Source organism: Mollisia scopiformis, assembly GCF_001500285.1.
Source record: "Mollisia scopiformis unplaced genomic scaffold LY89scaffold_2, whole genome shotgun sequence".
In the NCBI taxonomy this organism is placed as follows: Eukaryota; Fungi; Ascomycota; class Leotiomycetes; order Helotiales; family Mollisiaceae; genus Mollisia; species Mollisia scopiformis.
The window spans coordinates 1,497,857-1,514,596 of NW_017263582.1; the positions used below are offsets into that span (position 1 = coordinate 1,497,857).

General features: G+C 46.7%; 7 protein-coding genes across 7 annotated transcripts; 4 read left to right on the top strand and 3 right to left on the bottom strand.

Moving 5' to 3' along the window:
- Nucleotides 1-14: 14 nt before the first annotated feature.
- LY89DRAFT_606323 (alpha/beta-hydrolase) lies at nt 15-1,192 on the bottom strand. The gene has a single exon (XM_018210419.1). It carries the CDS (start codon nt 1,142-1,144, stop codon nt 143-145), a length of 1,002 nt encoding a protein of 333 aa, XP_018077834.1. The 5' UTR covers nt 1,145-1,192; the 3' UTR covers nt 15-142.
- Nucleotides 1,193-1,810: 618 nt separating this feature from the next.
- Nucleotides 1,811-2,239, top strand: LY89DRAFT_728225 (uncharacterized protein; the record flags this gene model as incomplete). Its single annotated transcript, XM_018219244.1, has 2 exons — nt 1,811-2,060; nt 2,118-2,239. The coding sequence occupies 2 exons, from the start codon at nt 1,811-1,813 to the stop codon at nt 2,237-2,239; spliced, it is 372 nt and encodes a 123-aa protein (XP_018077835.1).
- Nucleotides 2,240-3,547: 1,308 nt separating this feature from the next.
- Nucleotides 3,548-4,668, top strand: LY89DRAFT_728226 (uncharacterized protein; the record flags this gene model as incomplete). Its single annotated transcript, XM_018219245.1, has 2 exons — nt 3,548-4,001; nt 4,055-4,668. 2 exons carry the CDS (start codon nt 3,548-3,550, stop codon nt 4,666-4,668), a joined length of 1,068 nt encoding a protein of 355 aa, XP_018077836.1.
- A 2,091-nt stretch (nt 4,669-6,759) lies between these two features.
- On the bottom strand, nt 6,760-7,809 carry LY89DRAFT_183606 (uncharacterized protein). Its single transcript, XM_018205640.1, has 3 exons — nt 7,587-7,809; nt 7,383-7,530; nt 6,760-7,330 (listed from the first exon to the last, which is right to left on the bottom strand). The coding sequence occupies exons 1-3, from the start codon at nt 7,724-7,726 to the stop codon at nt 6,896-6,898; spliced, it is 723 nt and encodes a 240-aa protein (XP_018077837.1). The 5' UTR covers nt 7,727-7,809; the 3' UTR covers nt 6,760-6,895.
- An 870-nt stretch (nt 7,810-8,679) lies between these two features.
- Nucleotides 8,680-10,879, top strand: LY89DRAFT_777227 (uncharacterized protein; the record flags this gene model as incomplete). The annotated part of the gene is made up of 4 exons (XM_018222126.1): nt 8,680-9,418; nt 9,490-9,685; nt 9,749-10,062; nt 10,101-10,879. The coding sequence occupies 4 exons, from the start codon at nt 8,680-8,682 to the stop codon at nt 10,877-10,879; spliced, it is 2,028 nt and encodes a 675-aa protein (XP_018077838.1).
- Nucleotides 10,880-11,936: 1,057 nt separating this feature from the next.
- LY89DRAFT_663913 (uncharacterized protein) lies at nt 11,937-13,361 on the top strand (the record flags this gene model as incomplete). Its single annotated transcript, XM_018212734.1, has 3 exons — nt 11,937-12,463; nt 12,537-13,140; nt 13,188-13,361. 3 exons carry the CDS (start codon nt 11,937-11,939, stop codon nt 13,359-13,361), a joined length of 1,305 nt encoding a protein of 434 aa, XP_018077839.1.
- Nucleotides 13,362-14,013: 652 nt separating this feature from the next.
- On the bottom strand, nt 14,014-16,423 carry LY89DRAFT_663914 (uncharacterized protein; the record flags this gene model as incomplete). The annotated part of the gene is made up of 5 exons (XM_018212735.1): nt 14,014-14,597; nt 14,656-14,930; nt 14,983-15,219; nt 15,330-15,926; nt 16,224-16,423. 5 exons carry the CDS (start codon nt 16,421-16,423, stop codon nt 14,014-14,016), a joined length of 1,893 nt encoding a protein of 630 aa, XP_018077840.1.
- Between the last annotated feature and the right edge of the window lie 317 nt (nt 16,424-16,740).

The following is a 16,740-nucleotide window of genomic DNA, read 5'->3' on the forward strand; positions in this document are numbered from 1 at the left end:
TGATTGTGTATTGTTTAGTATAAGATGTAAATTGTGGGTAACTACGAACCGTGGGTACGAAAGCGGACTGTATGGACTGCATTTCATGTATACGATAGACTTATTGGCTTGGTTTCAGAGACCATAATAGATGGGAAGCATGTTAAATAGCAGAGCCTGCGCATGTCTCCAAGAAATCAACAAGATCATCAATCTGTTCAGGGACTTTGTACCAATGACCCTCGTCATACTCTTCCCACCTGACTTGCATCCCTATTACTCTCAGTATCATCACTATGTCGAGTCCCAGAGCAATCTTAACTTTCTCGTCTTTCTTTCCATGACCAAGAAATACCGGAGTCTTCAAACAAAGAGGCTCTATTGACTCCAATGGTGACATCTCTATGTTCTCACGAACAAAATTGCATACTTGCATTGACAGAGAGAGCTGACATCTGTGTGATTCGAAAACAGCGCTGTCCCCTTCATCGTCAGAAGTGGCAAAGGGGTCATCATCTTCCTCGTCTTCCCCAGCCTTTTCAATCATGTCCTCCGACCGAATTAAGCCCCGAATATCCTCAGCAAAAGGCAGCCACCCACTCATCCCAACAAAACCACCTAAAGAGCCCCAATCTCCATTCCGTCCCTCCTCCCTCGGCTGGTAACTAAGCAATAGATGCAACGCCATCGCACATCCCTGGCTCAAACCCCCAAGAAACACATTCTTGGCCCCCACAGCCCTCACCTCCTCATCAAGCAACGGGTTCAGAAATTCTGCCGTCTCAGTCAGACCCTCGACTTGCCACTCAATCTCCTCCCTACTCATTTCTTTGCTTTGTTCATCGATAGGAACATTGTCAAACCATTGGCTGATTAAAGCTCGCTTGTACCATTTCGCACGACGTTTCTTTGCGGTGGGGAAGATGAATTTCATGCCGGGGAAACGCTCTTGAATGGTTTGACCGGTTGCTGTCTTTGAGGCCAAAAGTTCTTGTCCGAATTTCTCGCCGTTGCTTCCTCGGCCGTGGAGGAAGAGTATTGTCTGTGTATGGGCGGTTGTGGGGGGTACGATGAATGGAGCGGGGTACATTTCGGGTTCCTTTTTTCGCTTTCCGCCTGGGTTTGGGGGGGTTCGCGTCTCTACGGAATCGTCCATGATACCCATTCTTCTGCGCTTAATTTGCGACTTGAGTTCTCCATTGTTGACACGTTGGTAATTCTGGTAACGCAAAACTTTTGAGAGACGCACTCGCAAAAACATAATTGTTGCCTGAGGTTTCAAACGCCAAGCTTTCGGCGCTAAGCTGGTGAAGCGAACCGTAATGTACCATAAATCAACATATCAAGGTAGAAAGCTACATCATGACACCGTACTAAAGTAGTCGTGATATCATGCACCCATCCTAATCTACGTGTCATTATGATGCGTACATATAATTCATAATGCCAATACCGTAGGGTAACATTATATATAGCAAGGGTTCATCACCTCTTAATAAATCAAAGCAATTCCCCAGTATCATCATTGCAACACGTAAGCTTCTCCTATGTTTTACATTATCAGCGACTGTTAGATTTGCAAACTCCCGAATCCGTTCTCCATTTACCAATTCGAAAGTATCAAAAAAGATTGCCAACCATGATAATCCGTGAGATGCTTAATCTTCCTTCATCATCTTGAAATGGCACTAATGATAGTCTCTCAGTTGAGGGGGCCGAATTTCAATGCAGCTATACCAGACCTGATATACCATATACCATATATGTCGGCGATAGCTATCATCTCCTTGTTCCCCGAGAAGTCCCCAAAGTCCACCCGAACTTCCCCACTATGCCAGATCCTCCTCAGCGGTATAAACTACAACTTACGGACTTCTGGGCCAACGAGTACAGGAGCAAATACAACTCGGAGCCCAAATATCATTACAAGGATGTGATGTTCGGATTGGAAGACGATGAAGTCGTCGTTGCTGGCATTTTGTTAGGCAGTGATCTTGTCCCACATTGGCAGTTCCGCAACTTGTTCCAGGGAGACAATCGCAATATGATGGATACATCTTCCAATGCCAAGGCTACCGTTGGTATGATGCAGTTCGATCTGAGCACGACAGCAGTGCGCCCTAACGCTTAAACTAAAGTGGGACATCTGGATGGCAACTTGGTATTTCTGATTGTGCTTGTGCCCTACAAGGATAGCGTCTCGTTCCAGGGACCGAATTTTACAGGTGGCCAGAATAGTAATGAGAAAATGAATAAATAAGTGTCTTCAGCCAACTTATCGAGAAACTTGAAACTGTATCTCGGATTTCCATAGTGGGAAGAAGGCGAATGTTCTTAATATTTCAGTCTCAAGAAACTATCAAGTCATCAATGCTGTCTTAGCATTGTAGTGTCTTGCTGCTCTCCTTCTGAGATTTAGCACTGGAATTTAATTTTGAAATGTTCGTCAATGGCAATACAAATATCTCATCCATAAGCGGCGCAAGCTCTCTGATGGTGCTCTCATAGTGTTCATGGACTTGTCACCAGCGCCCTCGAGCAAGTTCTCTATCTTCTCCATTGTTTATGCTCAAGTTGACGGCTACCTCAGAGAATTCTGAGCGAGGCTGTCCTTTGTATCCCCTTCTTATTATTTTGTTCGAAAAACTCTAGGTCATTGCCGGAGAGCATCAAATTATTTCTCCACAAGAATACAATGTTTTGGTAAAATTTCACCGCAAATCGCGCAAATCGCGGCAGTCGCGCGAATGGCGCGAATAGCGCGAAATGCGCAAGACGTGCAGAATGCGCAAAATGTGCGAAACAATTCCAAACTTTTCTTTCCTACTTGACTTGTTACCGCCAGCAAGCATGATGACAGCCTCGCAGCGCTTCAACTACAAACGCATCTCAAGATACTTCACGCTTCTTCAACCGCTTCTTCATCCTTATGATTACTGGAAAATCAAGTTCTCAGGAGATTAATACAGGAGAGGTAGAAATTGCTGCTGCGCCGATAAATCTTGTCAGACATTTACCCCACTAAAGTGTCTCCAGACGAGAACAGACATTTGGTTTGAATGTGAAGAAAACAATTCTTGCCTAGCAGTGCGTTCTTCAACTTGAAGTACTTCAGAATACGAGGACGATGATGAGCGGTGAGAAAGTAACGATGTCGATACTTACGCGCAATCAATCAAGTAGTTTGAACGGCTGATAACAACGGCAAACATTTCGTACGAAACATTCTCTTTTCTCACGAAGGACTTTCAATACGATGATGCAATGCCCATAGTCAAACGAATTGCAGCGATGTTGTGAAGACCATTCGAATACCTCCTAGTAAATTTTTTTTTTTTTTTTGGAGGGCTGAAAGCCAACTCAATAGAACATGCGCCTCAGGAGTGGTGGCTGCCAGTGCAGCAACCCCTATTCGCGATGTTCGAAATTGGGGGCTTGATAATTCGTCGTATCTCGAGACATTGACCCCAATTGATTGAAATTCCAAAAAAGCTTAATAAGACCGCTGCCAAGATGTTCATTCTTCTTCATCGACTTTGTCTGCCTTGAGTCTCCCGTACTAATCAAGATGCAAGTCTCAACCTTCCTCCTTTTCCTCACTAGCTTGCTACTCTCACTAGTAGCTGCTGGAGGAAACCCCGCAACATTCTGGTCAGACTACCCCGCCTGCGAGGATAATTGCCATCAATCAGTATGGGCATCGCAGTCATGTACTCTCTCCAACTCCTGCTCCTGTTCTGGCTGTCTCTGTCTCGCTGATTCCTGTCTTTGCGAAACTGCTTCTTGGCTCACAGCTGTTGCGCAATGTATAGGGGCGCAGTGTGGATCTTCGGGCGTCATCAATGCTGCGGGTATTGCTTCGAGCGCTTGTGAGGGTGCTGGGTTTCTTTTGGTGCTTCCTTCTGCTAGTCTTGTCAGTATTGGAATGGCTGCTTTGCCAGCGGCTACTACGCAAGGAAGTACTGCAAAAAGTACTACAGGAAGTGGGACAGGAGGGAGCGTGGTTCAGGGTGACGCGACACGTGAGTTTCCAAGGCTGAGTTTGAGGAATCTGATGCTAAATGTTGCACTGTAGCTACTGTGACAAGTACAGCCCCCTCGCAAGCTGGATCTACACAGGTGACAACCACAGCTGTTTCGACCACAGTTGGCTTGCAAACCAACCCTTCTACAACACACCACCTGTCTTCGGGAACGACACTTCCATCTACCTCTTCGGACCTTTCTTCTGGAGCAAAAGCAGGGATTGGCATTGGAGCTGCTCTAGCTGTTGGCATCATAATTGCTCTGCTAGCATTTATATTCTACCAGCGTCGGCGACACTCCAACAATGACGTGAGACCCGAAAGGAGAGCTGCATCTTTGGGCACGTTCGAGTTAAGCGACACAGGAAAACCGATCTCGGGCACAAAAAGGAAACCCATCGCCACAGAAAGAACAAGACCATCCGAACTACAAGGCGGTAGCAGCCTCTCTTCAAAGACAGAAACAGCTACATTCCCAGAAGGGGAGAGGCTGTTGAACGTAGCCGAGATGCAAGCACCCTTAACGGTAGATGAGAAACAGGAGCTGCAGCGTAGAAGGAGAGCAGCTGAACTGAGTGTCACTGGACCTGATATCCCGGTTGCAACTGGATTTGGTGAGAGGAATGAGTTAGAAGCCAGGAGGAGGGTTTACGAGATGGCTTGAGTGGGTTTGGTATCTTTGATTGCAATCTATGTAATTTTGGACTACCAAATCACACGCTTAATCCATCCTTTGCTCGATTTGTTGTAGGTTCCGGCAAGAACACTGGCTGCTGTGTTTGTGGCTCGAGGAGCAGGGCAGGTGAACCTCGAGTCGCATGCATGATCGACCATTCCAAAGTTCTCTCCCTCGATTCAACTCAACAGTTGATAATAGCAGAGCTCGACCAATATGTACTTTGCTGACTAGCTATTATCGCCGCCGAGTAACTCCAAAGCCGTGTCTCGAAAACATCCCGGATTCCCCCATTTCTTGTACTCATCGCTCGAATGCTCGTCTAGCCTAATAATTTGCAAGTGGTTTCCGCGCTGATGTTCCATTCTCGCCATGCGTTGCCATCTCGGTCCCATAGCCTTAGGTCCTTCGTCCGAGAAAACAATGATGCTCTCCACATCGGGTACAATCAAATCCAGTTCTGATAGAGACGAGCAGATCAAAACACGTACTGGAGATTCAACCTTTGACCAGGTCTCCAACAAGGCTTGGCGACTTGTCATCGGACTGTCTTCGTGGATAACGCGAAACCATTGTTTAATGTTCCGCCATTCCGCAAGATCTTCGAAAGTGCTCTCCTTGATGAGGTCCAAGAGGCCAGTTGCGAGGTCTCGTTCCTCAACCATGATTAGTGTCTTCGGGCAACACCATAGTAATCGCAGCGCATTTTGTAGAGAACGTATTGAAATTGAAGACGGTCGTCCATGATTGCAAGGGAATCCGGTCCTCCATCAAGATTCTTGACCGAAATGAAGATATTTGGCCGATCGAGGCTCTTGAAGTAATTGCTGTCTTGTGGGTCAGACGAGACGATTTCGTGAACTGGCTCTTTGGCGAAGGACTTGCAGTGCTTTTTGTGAATCTTCCAGATTTTCTTTTGACACTCTCGGGAGCAGTACTTGTCGAACATGCATCTGGAGCATAGAAGTGTGGCTGGTTTCTGGCACATATCGATCGCGTTGGCGCATAGGTACACGGCCAGGGTCATGTATTGGAACGTTCCAAGGTGTCGCGCATTGAGCCGCCTCTCTTCTTGGGTCTCCCATGATGTTCGAAGGTTTTGGAATTGTAGAATTTTTCGTTGCCAAAATCGAAAACATCAGGACCTAAAGGAGTGCCTTTCAAGTTCAGCCACATGCGGCGATTCTCGTGTAGCGCTTAACCTTGAACGAGAACGCGGTATCGCGAAACTAACACGCTATTTTCTCATGATCTTTGTATTGCAGCTCTACAACTCAAAATCCTGGTTCCAGCTACTTTCGTTTTCAGGACATAGTAAGACTTAAAAAAGTCCTCTTTCGAACGGACTTTCAAGACGGGCCAACGTTTGTGAACTCACTCATCCGAGAGTTTTCACGTCACCAAGGAAGCGATGAAAGGCTTTGAGACTTTGCGATCGACATACGACTGGAAATCTTTGAATAGCAGTGACCACACATTACCATCTTAGAATGAATCAAATTGAAGTGAAAATAGAGGAACAAACACATGAGTAAGTCTCCTTGGTCCCGAAAGCTTTAAGTCCAGCATCCTGACCTCATTTCGAGATGCTCTCTTTACAGTTCATCATACCCCGGGAAGAAGTCGCCTACCTCCTCAGGATACCATAGGGTACTCGGCCGCTTGTTATCCGATTCCCACCATCTTCTCAACGCCATTTGCCTCTCCTCGCAAGGAAGTTCAAGGAAATGCAATCCCATGATAGCTGCGCCTCGGCTGGCCAGGAATCCTTCTCCCATCATCGTCAAAGTCTCGTTAACGTTGAAGATAGCTCTCAGTAAGTCCCTTTCGTAGTCTTTAACCCTCCACGCGCCGTCTTGATCTTCTAGGACGCAAGTGAAAGCTTTCATCCGCGCACGCCGCTTCTCGTTCCACGCATGCAGTTCTTTCTCCGTAAAGATCATGCGGACGGCATATGGTTGTGATAGGCTAGGTAGAAGTTTCCCAAAGGCGGACTGAAGGATTGAAAGAATTCTGGGGTTGAGGGAAGAGGGTCCCTGTAGAACGAGGCGGAGGGAACGGTCAAAATCGTCGTCAATCTTTTCGCGGTTTGTCTCATATCGGTATTGATTTCGTCCCAGAAACTCAAATATTCACTGTCTTTATCTCCTCCAGAAACGTCTCCATGAGACTCCCCAATGGCAACAAAATGCCTCATCTCTTCCACGTTCCAGATCTATTTTCCAGTGTACAATTTAAATACAGAGAGCGCAAGGATGCTTTCAGTATAAGTCACCGCAATGACTTCCTCGACGCCGAAAGGACCCAGAAGGCATTCTGCAGCGGATATATTTCTCCCTCCCCTGGAAGGGAGTTGAGATAATCTTGTTGCTAGTGTGGATGCTATGATCGAGTCTTCAATATCGCCACAGGAAGACAGATGAAGTGATGCTTTGCCCAAAGCGAGCTTGATCTCCAATCTGACTGCTTCAGGTAGGAAATCTGGGGTGGTAACGGTGAGGTTGCTGATTTGTTCTTGAAGTAATCCTTCCGTCTGTGTCTTCATGCCCTGTATCAAAGCTTCAAGATCTCGTTGGGCGGAATCGGCGTCGCAGAGTTCTGTGAGATTACTGATTGCTGTCGAATTTTGTGTTCTCACTCGTAGCTCATTCTGGAAATTTGTCAGGGCTCTAGCCAAGTAACTCGAGCTCGAGCCATGTCACCTTGTCTGATAAAGCTGTATATCTCGACATACTTTGATTCAGGCCCTCAACTTGGATCCTCTGCAAAACACAAGCTTGGTACGCAGGTCCAGCCTCGAGACGGACGATATCCATAAAAGAGCCATTTCCGAAGGCTACCGTTGCTGCTCTATCGGAATGTTAGGCAACTAAGAACAGTGTGATCGCTTTAGCTTGGAAGCAAACCCATGAGTCATCCCAATATCAAAACCCACGACGATGTCTGGACGATCATCTTTCGCCCAGCAAGAAGCATTCGGGTTTGCATGTACCGCATTCACGAACATCCACAAGACAAGTATGAAACCCTCCATTTGAATGTGCATTAATGAGAGATTTAGCAGACTTTAACTCAGGAGTCAGATCACCTTGTAGAGGGACCTGATAATACTGTTTCTTTCATCGGCTCGCTGCGGTTTGTTGGCGTTGGTGTTGGTTTTTGCCTGCCACTTGCGTTTCAATCGGCCAATTGGATTGATGCTCGTCAACCATATCAGAAACCCACTTGGTGCGACTTACGGAGTACAACAATACTTCGCAGCTCTTCATCTTTTCGGTTTTGACATCTGACTCTTCGAGTACCTGCAACATTTTGATTTATTCCTCGAGTGATTGGTTGCCTCGTACGCCCCATACAGCACAACATTAGTGCGATGTGCCCAATCGTGGTTCGCGTTCGGACTACACCACCCTGCAAGCTCTCCCATGCTGCTATCGGAGAAGTAAAAACGTGAGATAGCTCATCCAGCCATTCGGAATTTATTCGCTTATTCACGTTCTCGGTGGCCAATTATGTTTTCGTCTGGTTTCTTGAGCCAGGATAATGAGGATTACCGACATCAGCACTAAAGGTTATTTCCAGCTGGACTCAGGGGCTCTCAGCTTTGCAATGTCTAAGCGGTCTTCGTCAGAAACAGCTGCTTGAGAGAAGTGCGCTCTTCATTGCAGCCGTGAAAGTATCGTATCTTGCTCAGCAAAAACTGCTTCTCCGACTGATGTAAGTACAGTATATCATTGCCATTCTCAACTACTTGATAATAACTTGCAGGATTGTCGCAGTCGGGAGCCTCAAGTTTAGCTCTTACGATGGTATCCACACCTTTGCTTGACCTTGTTACGACTTTGAGGTGATCTTCAGCCTTACTGTAAATGGCATCGGCGTTTGGCTAAGCCTCCTACATATCCTCACACCTCTCGCTCTTCAATTTCTCGACGAGCAGTACCTGACAATTTTGTTTTCTGCTGTGGGAGCTCTTTTGCTCGCCAATCAGTCACAAACATGTCGGACAATTCCACAGTCTATATCGGAACCTGGATCAATCATTCAAAGGGGACGTTTCTTGGCGCAACGCTCACATTGCCGAATCTACACGGACTTATCTTGATATCTGGTCTTGCCTTATTCATCACATTTACTTCGACAAGGACTTGGAGCATCCTATGTTTCTTCGTCCATCAAGTTGGAACCACTCGTCGTCCTCGAGATGGCCTCTACCACCAGATCCAAACAACGGTACGGAACAATAGTTCTGATCTGCAGTCAATGTGGCATCTGACGAAAATGGCTTGGAGATGGGGCTCACCGCGTTCGAGGAGCTTTCAAAAGATTGTCGGTATCATCATCCTGGCGTTGGCGCATCTGGCCATTTTCACCATTCTCGGTCTCCTGTCATCTCGTCTCATCACTCATGGAGACGAAGTTCTCGTTCGAGCACTCAGTAACTGCGGCTCGAGGGACCTCACCAAAAATATTTCGGACCCTGATATCGATCCTTCGCAAGCAATTCTTGATTACTCCACTCATCGGACAATTAATGCAGAGTTGACGCGACAATATGTGCGAGATTGCTATATTGGGCAGCAATCATCGACGGAATGCAGTTCTTGGAAAAGCACCCAGTTGACATATAGCACCACACGCAACGCGTCCTGTCCCGTTTCCGAATCGATGTGTTTGGGACCTGCGAACGGAGCAGTCCAATTCGACACTGGACTGCTTGACTCCTGCGATGACCTGGGTATCAACGCCGTGATGGGGATCGGGTCCAGTTCCGGAAGGTGATGACCTGCTCCCCGATCACAACCGAAGGTTACGTTGAAGACGGGAAACTCGTCTTCGATGGCCAGAGATATAATTACTCTGTTGGATATTACGGTGTCACAGAAGCCCCATCTCCGGATTGGCGTCCTGATGTGGGGTTTTCAAATGCGACATTTTTTCTAGGCGATCCAGAAACCCAGTTTGACCATGCTGTTGTTGGCAGCAGGATTCTATACAATGTGAAGTAAGTGAACTACAACCAGATTCAAGTAGCGCTCATAAAGCTTATATGTGATTCTTTGTACAGCGAAATCACTGCCTACCCTATTGATGGGAACTCAACAATCCTACCTTGCGAAGGATTCATTCCCATTCAAGAACTAGCATCCGTCAACCAAACCTTGGCCTTGTTATACGTCACGTTCAAAGGAGCCTACTCAGCACCAAGCGATGATCTTTGGTGGCCCGCTCATCAACTCGGCAGTCCTTTCTATACTTCACTTCGAGGTGTCGCCAATGCCACACGACCGACTTATACCTTGGACAAGACTGTCAACGTTCTGGCTTGCACAGAACAGCATCAATTTTGCAATCCAAATCACGGACAGAACAAAGACAAATGTAACTTACTCCTCTGACGTCTCCCGACATACTTGTAGGCGCATTCCGCGGCCTCAACGATACGGGTTACTTCGAAGGTGTACTCGACAACGACAGGCAGATCAGCACCGCAGAGGTTATAATGGGTGCAGCGGCGGAAGCTGCATTTGATATTCTTGTCCCTACTTTCGTCGAACCCCCTCTGCTGGATAGTGACCAGCACGGGACGACAGTCGCTCCTGGCCTTGCCGATGACAATTGGATCCAGGAGTCAATCCATTTGTTCAACATGAGTTTAACCACCGTTCAGCGCTACATGGTGGAATGGGCAACAGGACCTGCTGAACCTTACAGCATATATACATATGGTCCACCCAGCGAGCTCGACCCTCTAACTAAGTGGCAGTGCGAGAACCAGATCATCAGACAGAGCGGATACACTTCTTTCAGTTCTCTTGGTCTAGGCCTCATCTTCGGCCTCGGTGGATTGGTGATTTTGTCCAGTCTCTGGCTCGAGTCGATCGTGGGCTATTTCCAGAAACGCTTTCGTTTCGGGCTCTACCAACAAGTTCGCTGGAAGCTGGATTCAAACTTACAACTTCAGCGCATGGCTTACGAAGCAGCTGGGCTGGGCGAGTGGAAAGACGGCACTCACGAAATTCCTGTCACTGTTGTTAGGAATCAGGAGTTCCAGATTGCGATGGAGTGGGACGAAGTGCACCCGAGTATCAAGGCAAGGGCGGATAGCGATTTGAGCAGGACAAGAATGATGGGCAGTGAGCTTGTGTTCGTTGATCTGAAAGATAATGGCGCCGACAAGAGGACTTTAGTAGAGTGAGATTAATGATAACCCCTTCTGACTCTCTGTGGAGAGTAATTGAAATTTTCAAGGTATCATGTTCATGACATTGGCCAATGAAGAAGTACTTACGACGCGAGAGGATATGATTTCCAGTTCTTTATTTTCTTTAAGGTACTAGGTGGAATACGTACCTAGGTAGGTAAAGGCGGGGTAAATTTTGAGAACTGAGGAAATTCGAATTGACAAGAAGCCTCTCCAAAGTCGAAGGGACAGAATAGGACATGAAAAATGCTTTAGTTGAAGCATTGAATTGCAGTTTGTAAGAGATACGTACCCGCCAGACTGCTCTCACGTCCTCTCGCTTAAGGTTAAGGGGAAGCCTCCTCCAATCAATGAAGCTGCACAACTCATGTTTGGATCATCAATGACTTTTACACGTAAATATTCAACACTATCATCATGTTATAAATTGTACGTATTTTCAATTTGATCATGTCGTAAACTGTAAGTTGCGAGCGAAACTGGTTTTAGCGGATATCGATTTCTTTTCCATGCTTGCTTTTGCCAAAGTCTCAGTATGGGCTGCTACATCAGCAGATTCACGAGTATTGAAGCCTTAAAAGGCTACTTTGACCATCGCAGTATCATGAGAATTGATGACTACGCTCGGACTTAAGTCAATCTTATCAGTTCATCCCAACACTTTTCCGCATGTTTTCTGAAGATTTGATCTGCTGCCACCTTCTTTGGCATTCCGGGAGAAGGATGGTTTGACCCATGATCAAGCTCTATGAGACTTTCGCGGGACACTTTCAGACTACCTACTATCACGGTAACGCGCCAAACGCGCGAGGCAGCCTTGTAAACGGGCCATGTCTTTGAAGCTGCTGGTGACAGCCTGATATCAAAATCACCGCACTGCACCAGTATCGCCTTCATGGGCTGTCCGTAGTATCATTTCATAACCTTGGCTATTTAGATTCACTCAACCCACTTCACTCTTGGACTCAAGAACATTCAGTGTTCATGTCAACTCAAAGCTATCAAGCCCCAAGCTCCCAATTATCCTTTGAAGTACTTCAAATCTCGAGCCATGTTTTTCAATATCTCTGAAGGTCCAATGCGTACTATATTTCGAGGATATTTCATTGTGGCCCTGGCATTGCTAGGGCTGATCGGCGACCAGTGCTGCAAACGCGCAGCCAAGCTTCAACTTGCTAGAGGGAAAAGCGTTTCACTATCACGCATGACAGGCTGGGTTAGATTCATGGATATTGCAAAGATAGTCTTCAAACTTCGTCGACTTCCAGGCGGACCTTTCCTCGGTAGCTTCATGCTTGGTTCCGTTATTCTTGCTCTGGTGGCTGATTTCTCAGTCACTAACCTCGTTCTATGGACGTATGTGCCCTCAAGATGCGTGTTTAATCCTGGAATTGTCCTCAGTACAACTCAGTCCAGTAAATGGTCTGCCCCGCCTGCCGATGAGTATCCTGTACTGGTTGCCTCCAATGCGCAAATCACAAGCTATATCAATGGGGGCATGACTGGCATCTACCGCAAAGCGAACAACGATTCAACTTTCATGTCGCAGCCAGAAGATGTCTTGGGCAGTTGGAACCTGTACGGAAAACGGGGAGCTAACTTATCCTCCCGGATATTCTACAGACAAAATCGAGGCAGATCTGCATTCCAGAGGCATGCTATACTCCAATGGCTCAACTTACGACTACATTGATTCTGCCGGCAACACTTCATCAACCTTGATGATATGGTCAGCTTCGGTTCCAGACGGTGCCAAAGGACCCTTTGATGTCACAATCGCATTCGACAGATATGCTTCTTGGATAGATGGAAAGACGATGATAGGCTGCCTCTGTGCTGTTTCTAGCGAAAGCGAATCCGACTTGAACGATATCAACGAGATCTTAAGCTGGATTGTAGCGAACGACACTTTATGGCAATGGATTACCTGGCTGCCACCGGCTGTCTATACCGGTGCTGGTTCCAATGCTTCAGACTACTCCTTCTATAATTTGGCGCAAATATTGAACAGCCTCACCATGGTCGAGGGTGGCGGCGATCGAGCTTACGACATTCCGTCTGACAATGCAACCCAAGGATGTTATATCCTTCAAACTTGGGTCTCGTCTTTCATCTTCGCCTTAGTCGCTATAACGGCTTTGGCATTGATTCTCATGTTCGCATATCTGCTTCTCCTCACTATGCGTTTGGGAAGTAGAGATGACACCAACAACGACGCACCAGTGTCGAAACTTATCCCAGACGGACTTCTTGGCGTAAGTTAAGATGTGTATGTCTCTAATAATCACTAAAAATTTGGCAGTGGATGTTGGAAGCAATTCGGGAGAGTGCTCTTGGCGAATACCCTGAAAGCGCTGCGGCTGTATCCAATGAACAGTTTGCTATCAACAATTGGAAGTTCAACACCGTGAACGACTCCAGAGGAAGATATATGAAGCTCTCAAGGACAGACATCGCTTTGGTCTCACACGAGTAGCTTGAGGTCACGATGTAATATTCAATGATGAAAGCGGATTTTGCACAACCGTATGTATCGGCTTCTAGTCCACAAGAAATGTCATGAGGTGTAGATTCATGGCAATCTCAAGTATGAATTGACGAAAATCTGAGAGGATATTAGAAACTCAAATCCTAGAAACAAGACGCTAGCGACGCTTCCTTTCCAAGCTTCCCGGGCACCCATTTCAATCTACTAGCGAGACTCTGTTTGCTAGTCTCCATTCTATTTTGCGGCTTTGTTTTGTGTTGAAGGGAGTGTGTAAGAATTTTTTACGGGATTTCTATCTTATCACATGAAGTCATCCAGGTATTTTTTGGCGAACCTTAAGTTCGTCCTATCAGAATCGGATTGAGGCAAATCCTGAATATATTTCATATTTTAGTGCTCTTATGGCCAATTGGTTGCCACTTTCCTGCCGTGTAGTAAACTGTGCGTTCTTCACAGACTCTCTGGTGTAGATTGAATGGTGAAGATGTCATGTGAGATAAGTCACCTGCTCTCATAGGTTCTCTGTGACTGTTGAAGTAGTTTATCCACTTTTAAAATCTCAATCTCTGACAGACAATTATTACACAGTAAACACAGTAAAGACCCGATACTCCATCCACCCCAACTCCAATACCCCAATCTACGGCAGCATAGTCCAATCGCCCATAAACTCCATCCAGTACGCATCATCAATAAAATTCGCTTGCTCGCCCATCATCGTCACATCATAAGTCTGATCCTGCAGCGCACTCTGCGTCGAATCAGACATGATCTTCGTCTCGTACCAAGTCTTGATGACCCCCATCGCACGCGCACATCCCGTGAAGAACGAGTTCCTGCACAGCTCTTGCTGTCGTCCATCTAGATCGGCGCCAACCTGCTGGTACTTCGCTAGGAGTTGCTCAAAGTAGAATTCCAGGTTGGCTGTTTGTCGGACGAGGCTTAGATCCCAGCCTGCTTCTTCAACGAGACAGAGCTTGAGAAGACTGGAGATGGCTCGACCGAGAGGTGCTAGGTCCGCGACACATGTCCCGTAACAGGACCAGAGTGGTTGTTTAAGGTATTCGTCGAGGAGCTTCTTGCATGCCATCATACAGTTGTGTAGGAGGTCGATTCGTTGTGATGTGTCGTGGCCACATGATGAAGTGGAGGGGAATAGGCTTTTGTACAGGCTCGGCTCGTACAGGAAGATGAAATTACTGTCGTAGCTAAGACGCATAAGGGCTGATGGCGGGCAAAATGTCAGATATTTCAGGGTAAGGAAGGGGGGGATATAGCTCACGATGTTGCTGAATGCTGTGGGAGAGGTTGACCCAAAAACGTTCCATATTTGTGCGGACTGCTTTTATGTGCATTGAAATTGGCGCTCTGTAGTCATCGGCGAAGGATTTCTTCGTGAGGAGATTGTCGACGGGGGTAATTATACATTCGAGTCTCACGAGTGAAACGAGTAGAATGTCAGATTCGTGTTCTGCCCTTTCCTCGAGAGTTTGGGCACAGAAGTCGATATACGGCGAGAAGTTTAAGCCCTCTGTTCTCTTTACACACAAGGAGTAACTAGAAGTGTTAATTCACTACGCTAGAGTGATATGACATATTGGCTACTTACACAGATCCAAGATAAAAGCAACAAAGAAGGGCTCTGCATTCATCAGAAGTACGTTTAGCAGTATCATTTGCAGAACAATCGGGAATATTCCGAGTTTGACACTCAGCGAGCATCTCACCTGGCCCGTCATATTCGCGTATGGGTCTCGTGAGCTTCAGATCAAACAGCAGGCCAATTGTTAACTGGTAGAGAGCTGTACTCTTGGAGGATGGAGGAACAGGAGAGACGAAATAGGCCCTAGTAATTCCAACGAGTCAGCGAATTGTGCTATTCGTATATGGAGTTTCTTGCTCAAGAAGCTGTATGTTCTCGATAGTGCGATGCTGTGCTGCATCGAAAGTACATACCATGCATTAAGAAGAATAAGACATTCAAGCATGTCCAGATTTCTTTCTCCCCGTACGAGCATCGATGTTGAGATATCGACCATAAGATCCTTGCACATGTCAATCTGGCGTGCTCGTTGAGACTGGTAGGCGATTGTCCATGTGGCCTTCAGCACATATGGCTTCCGGGATTTCATTTCCGAATATTTCGAGAGAAGCATGATGAAAGGGAAGTGAAGCAAGAATTGTTCTTGAAACTTGACGAAGAGTTGTTCCCCTTCTTGATCCGAAAGCTTCCATAAATTGGAGGAAAAGTGCTGTTTAATCACTCCGGTCAACGATATGTCCGTAGGTAAAGTGGCCGTGCCTGGAAACTCGGCAGGACGCAGTGATATTGGAGTAATACCAGATGCTCCAACGCTCTGTGCCGGGAAGCCGGGCTCCCAACGACCCAAAGGGCCTACCATGACCGGAACATCTTCGGCATGTTGGGGGGCAGGAGACGGTTCGCTGTGAGCATTGCTTTCAGGGGGTGTAAGTTGATCTAAATTTACTCCTTGAGCGTTGGCAAGAAGATTTACAAGACTCTCAATTTTCTGTTCTAGTTTTGCCGTATTTCTAAGAGAATATATTAGTATGATCTTCGTAGGACAGATCAAGTGACATAGAGACTTTATTTCAAGAGTTCAGACATAAGTTAGAGATCTTGAAGCAGAAATTCAAGTAGAGCGTGCATTGGGCACGCTACGGTCGGCACTTCTCAACCGAGTCCCTCGCTTTAAGGTAAAGTGGCGTTCAGACAAAGGTCTTCTCCACATCAAAGAAGCGGAAGTACCCCTTTTCCATATCGCTTACCTATGTTTGGTGGCGTGGAGAAAATTCACATCAAAACATCAAGAAAAACATATAACTCACGTAGCAACATTTGGCGACCTTCTCTTCCTCACTGCCCGAGGGACCACAGTACATTCCTTATTGAGTCGGTAACATCTTGCGCATCTATTATCGGTGGCGGCGCTTGACTGCGTAACGCATTTCGCCTTGGCTCGCGAGCAGTTCTGACACGCTCGAATGGACACACTTCCGCGCGACGACGATTCCGAGACATCCGCCATCGTTGAGTGGTAATGCCGAGCAATCTGGGAAGAATTGCCAACTTCCGTCGCGAGTGAGAATGAGCAGACAATTTGGTGGGATGGGAGGAAGGAGGAGATATTGACCGGCCGGACACGGCGTTTATGAAATTCCCGAGGCTCCGTTCCAGAAATGACTGCCTATACCAGAGGTGGCGTTCGTAAAACGATTCAACACTTGCAGAGGAGTGCGAATTAGTTATCAAGCAATTATAGACAGATATCAAGCAAAGATCCGTATTCCAACGCCCATATTGATGCGATACCAGATGATCACATGACACAACCCTTTGGGGCGT

Coding starts and splice junctions, on each gene's coding strand:
- LY89DRAFT_606323 (XM_018210419.1), bottom strand. CDS start 1,144: ATGGGTATCATGGACGATTCCGTAGAGACGCGAACCCCCCCAAACCCA.
- LY89DRAFT_183606 (XM_018205640.1), bottom strand. CDS start 7,726: ATGCACATTCAAATGGAGGGTTTCATACTTGTCTTGTGGATGTTCGTG. Junction 7,531..7,586: donor GATATTGGGATGACTCATGG/GTTTGCTTCCAA, acceptor ACATTCCGATAG/AGCAGCAACGGTAGCCTTCG. Junction 7,331..7,382: donor ATACAGCTTTATCAGACAAG/GTGACATGGCTC, acceptor ACAAATTTCCAG/AATGAGCTACGAGTGAGAAC.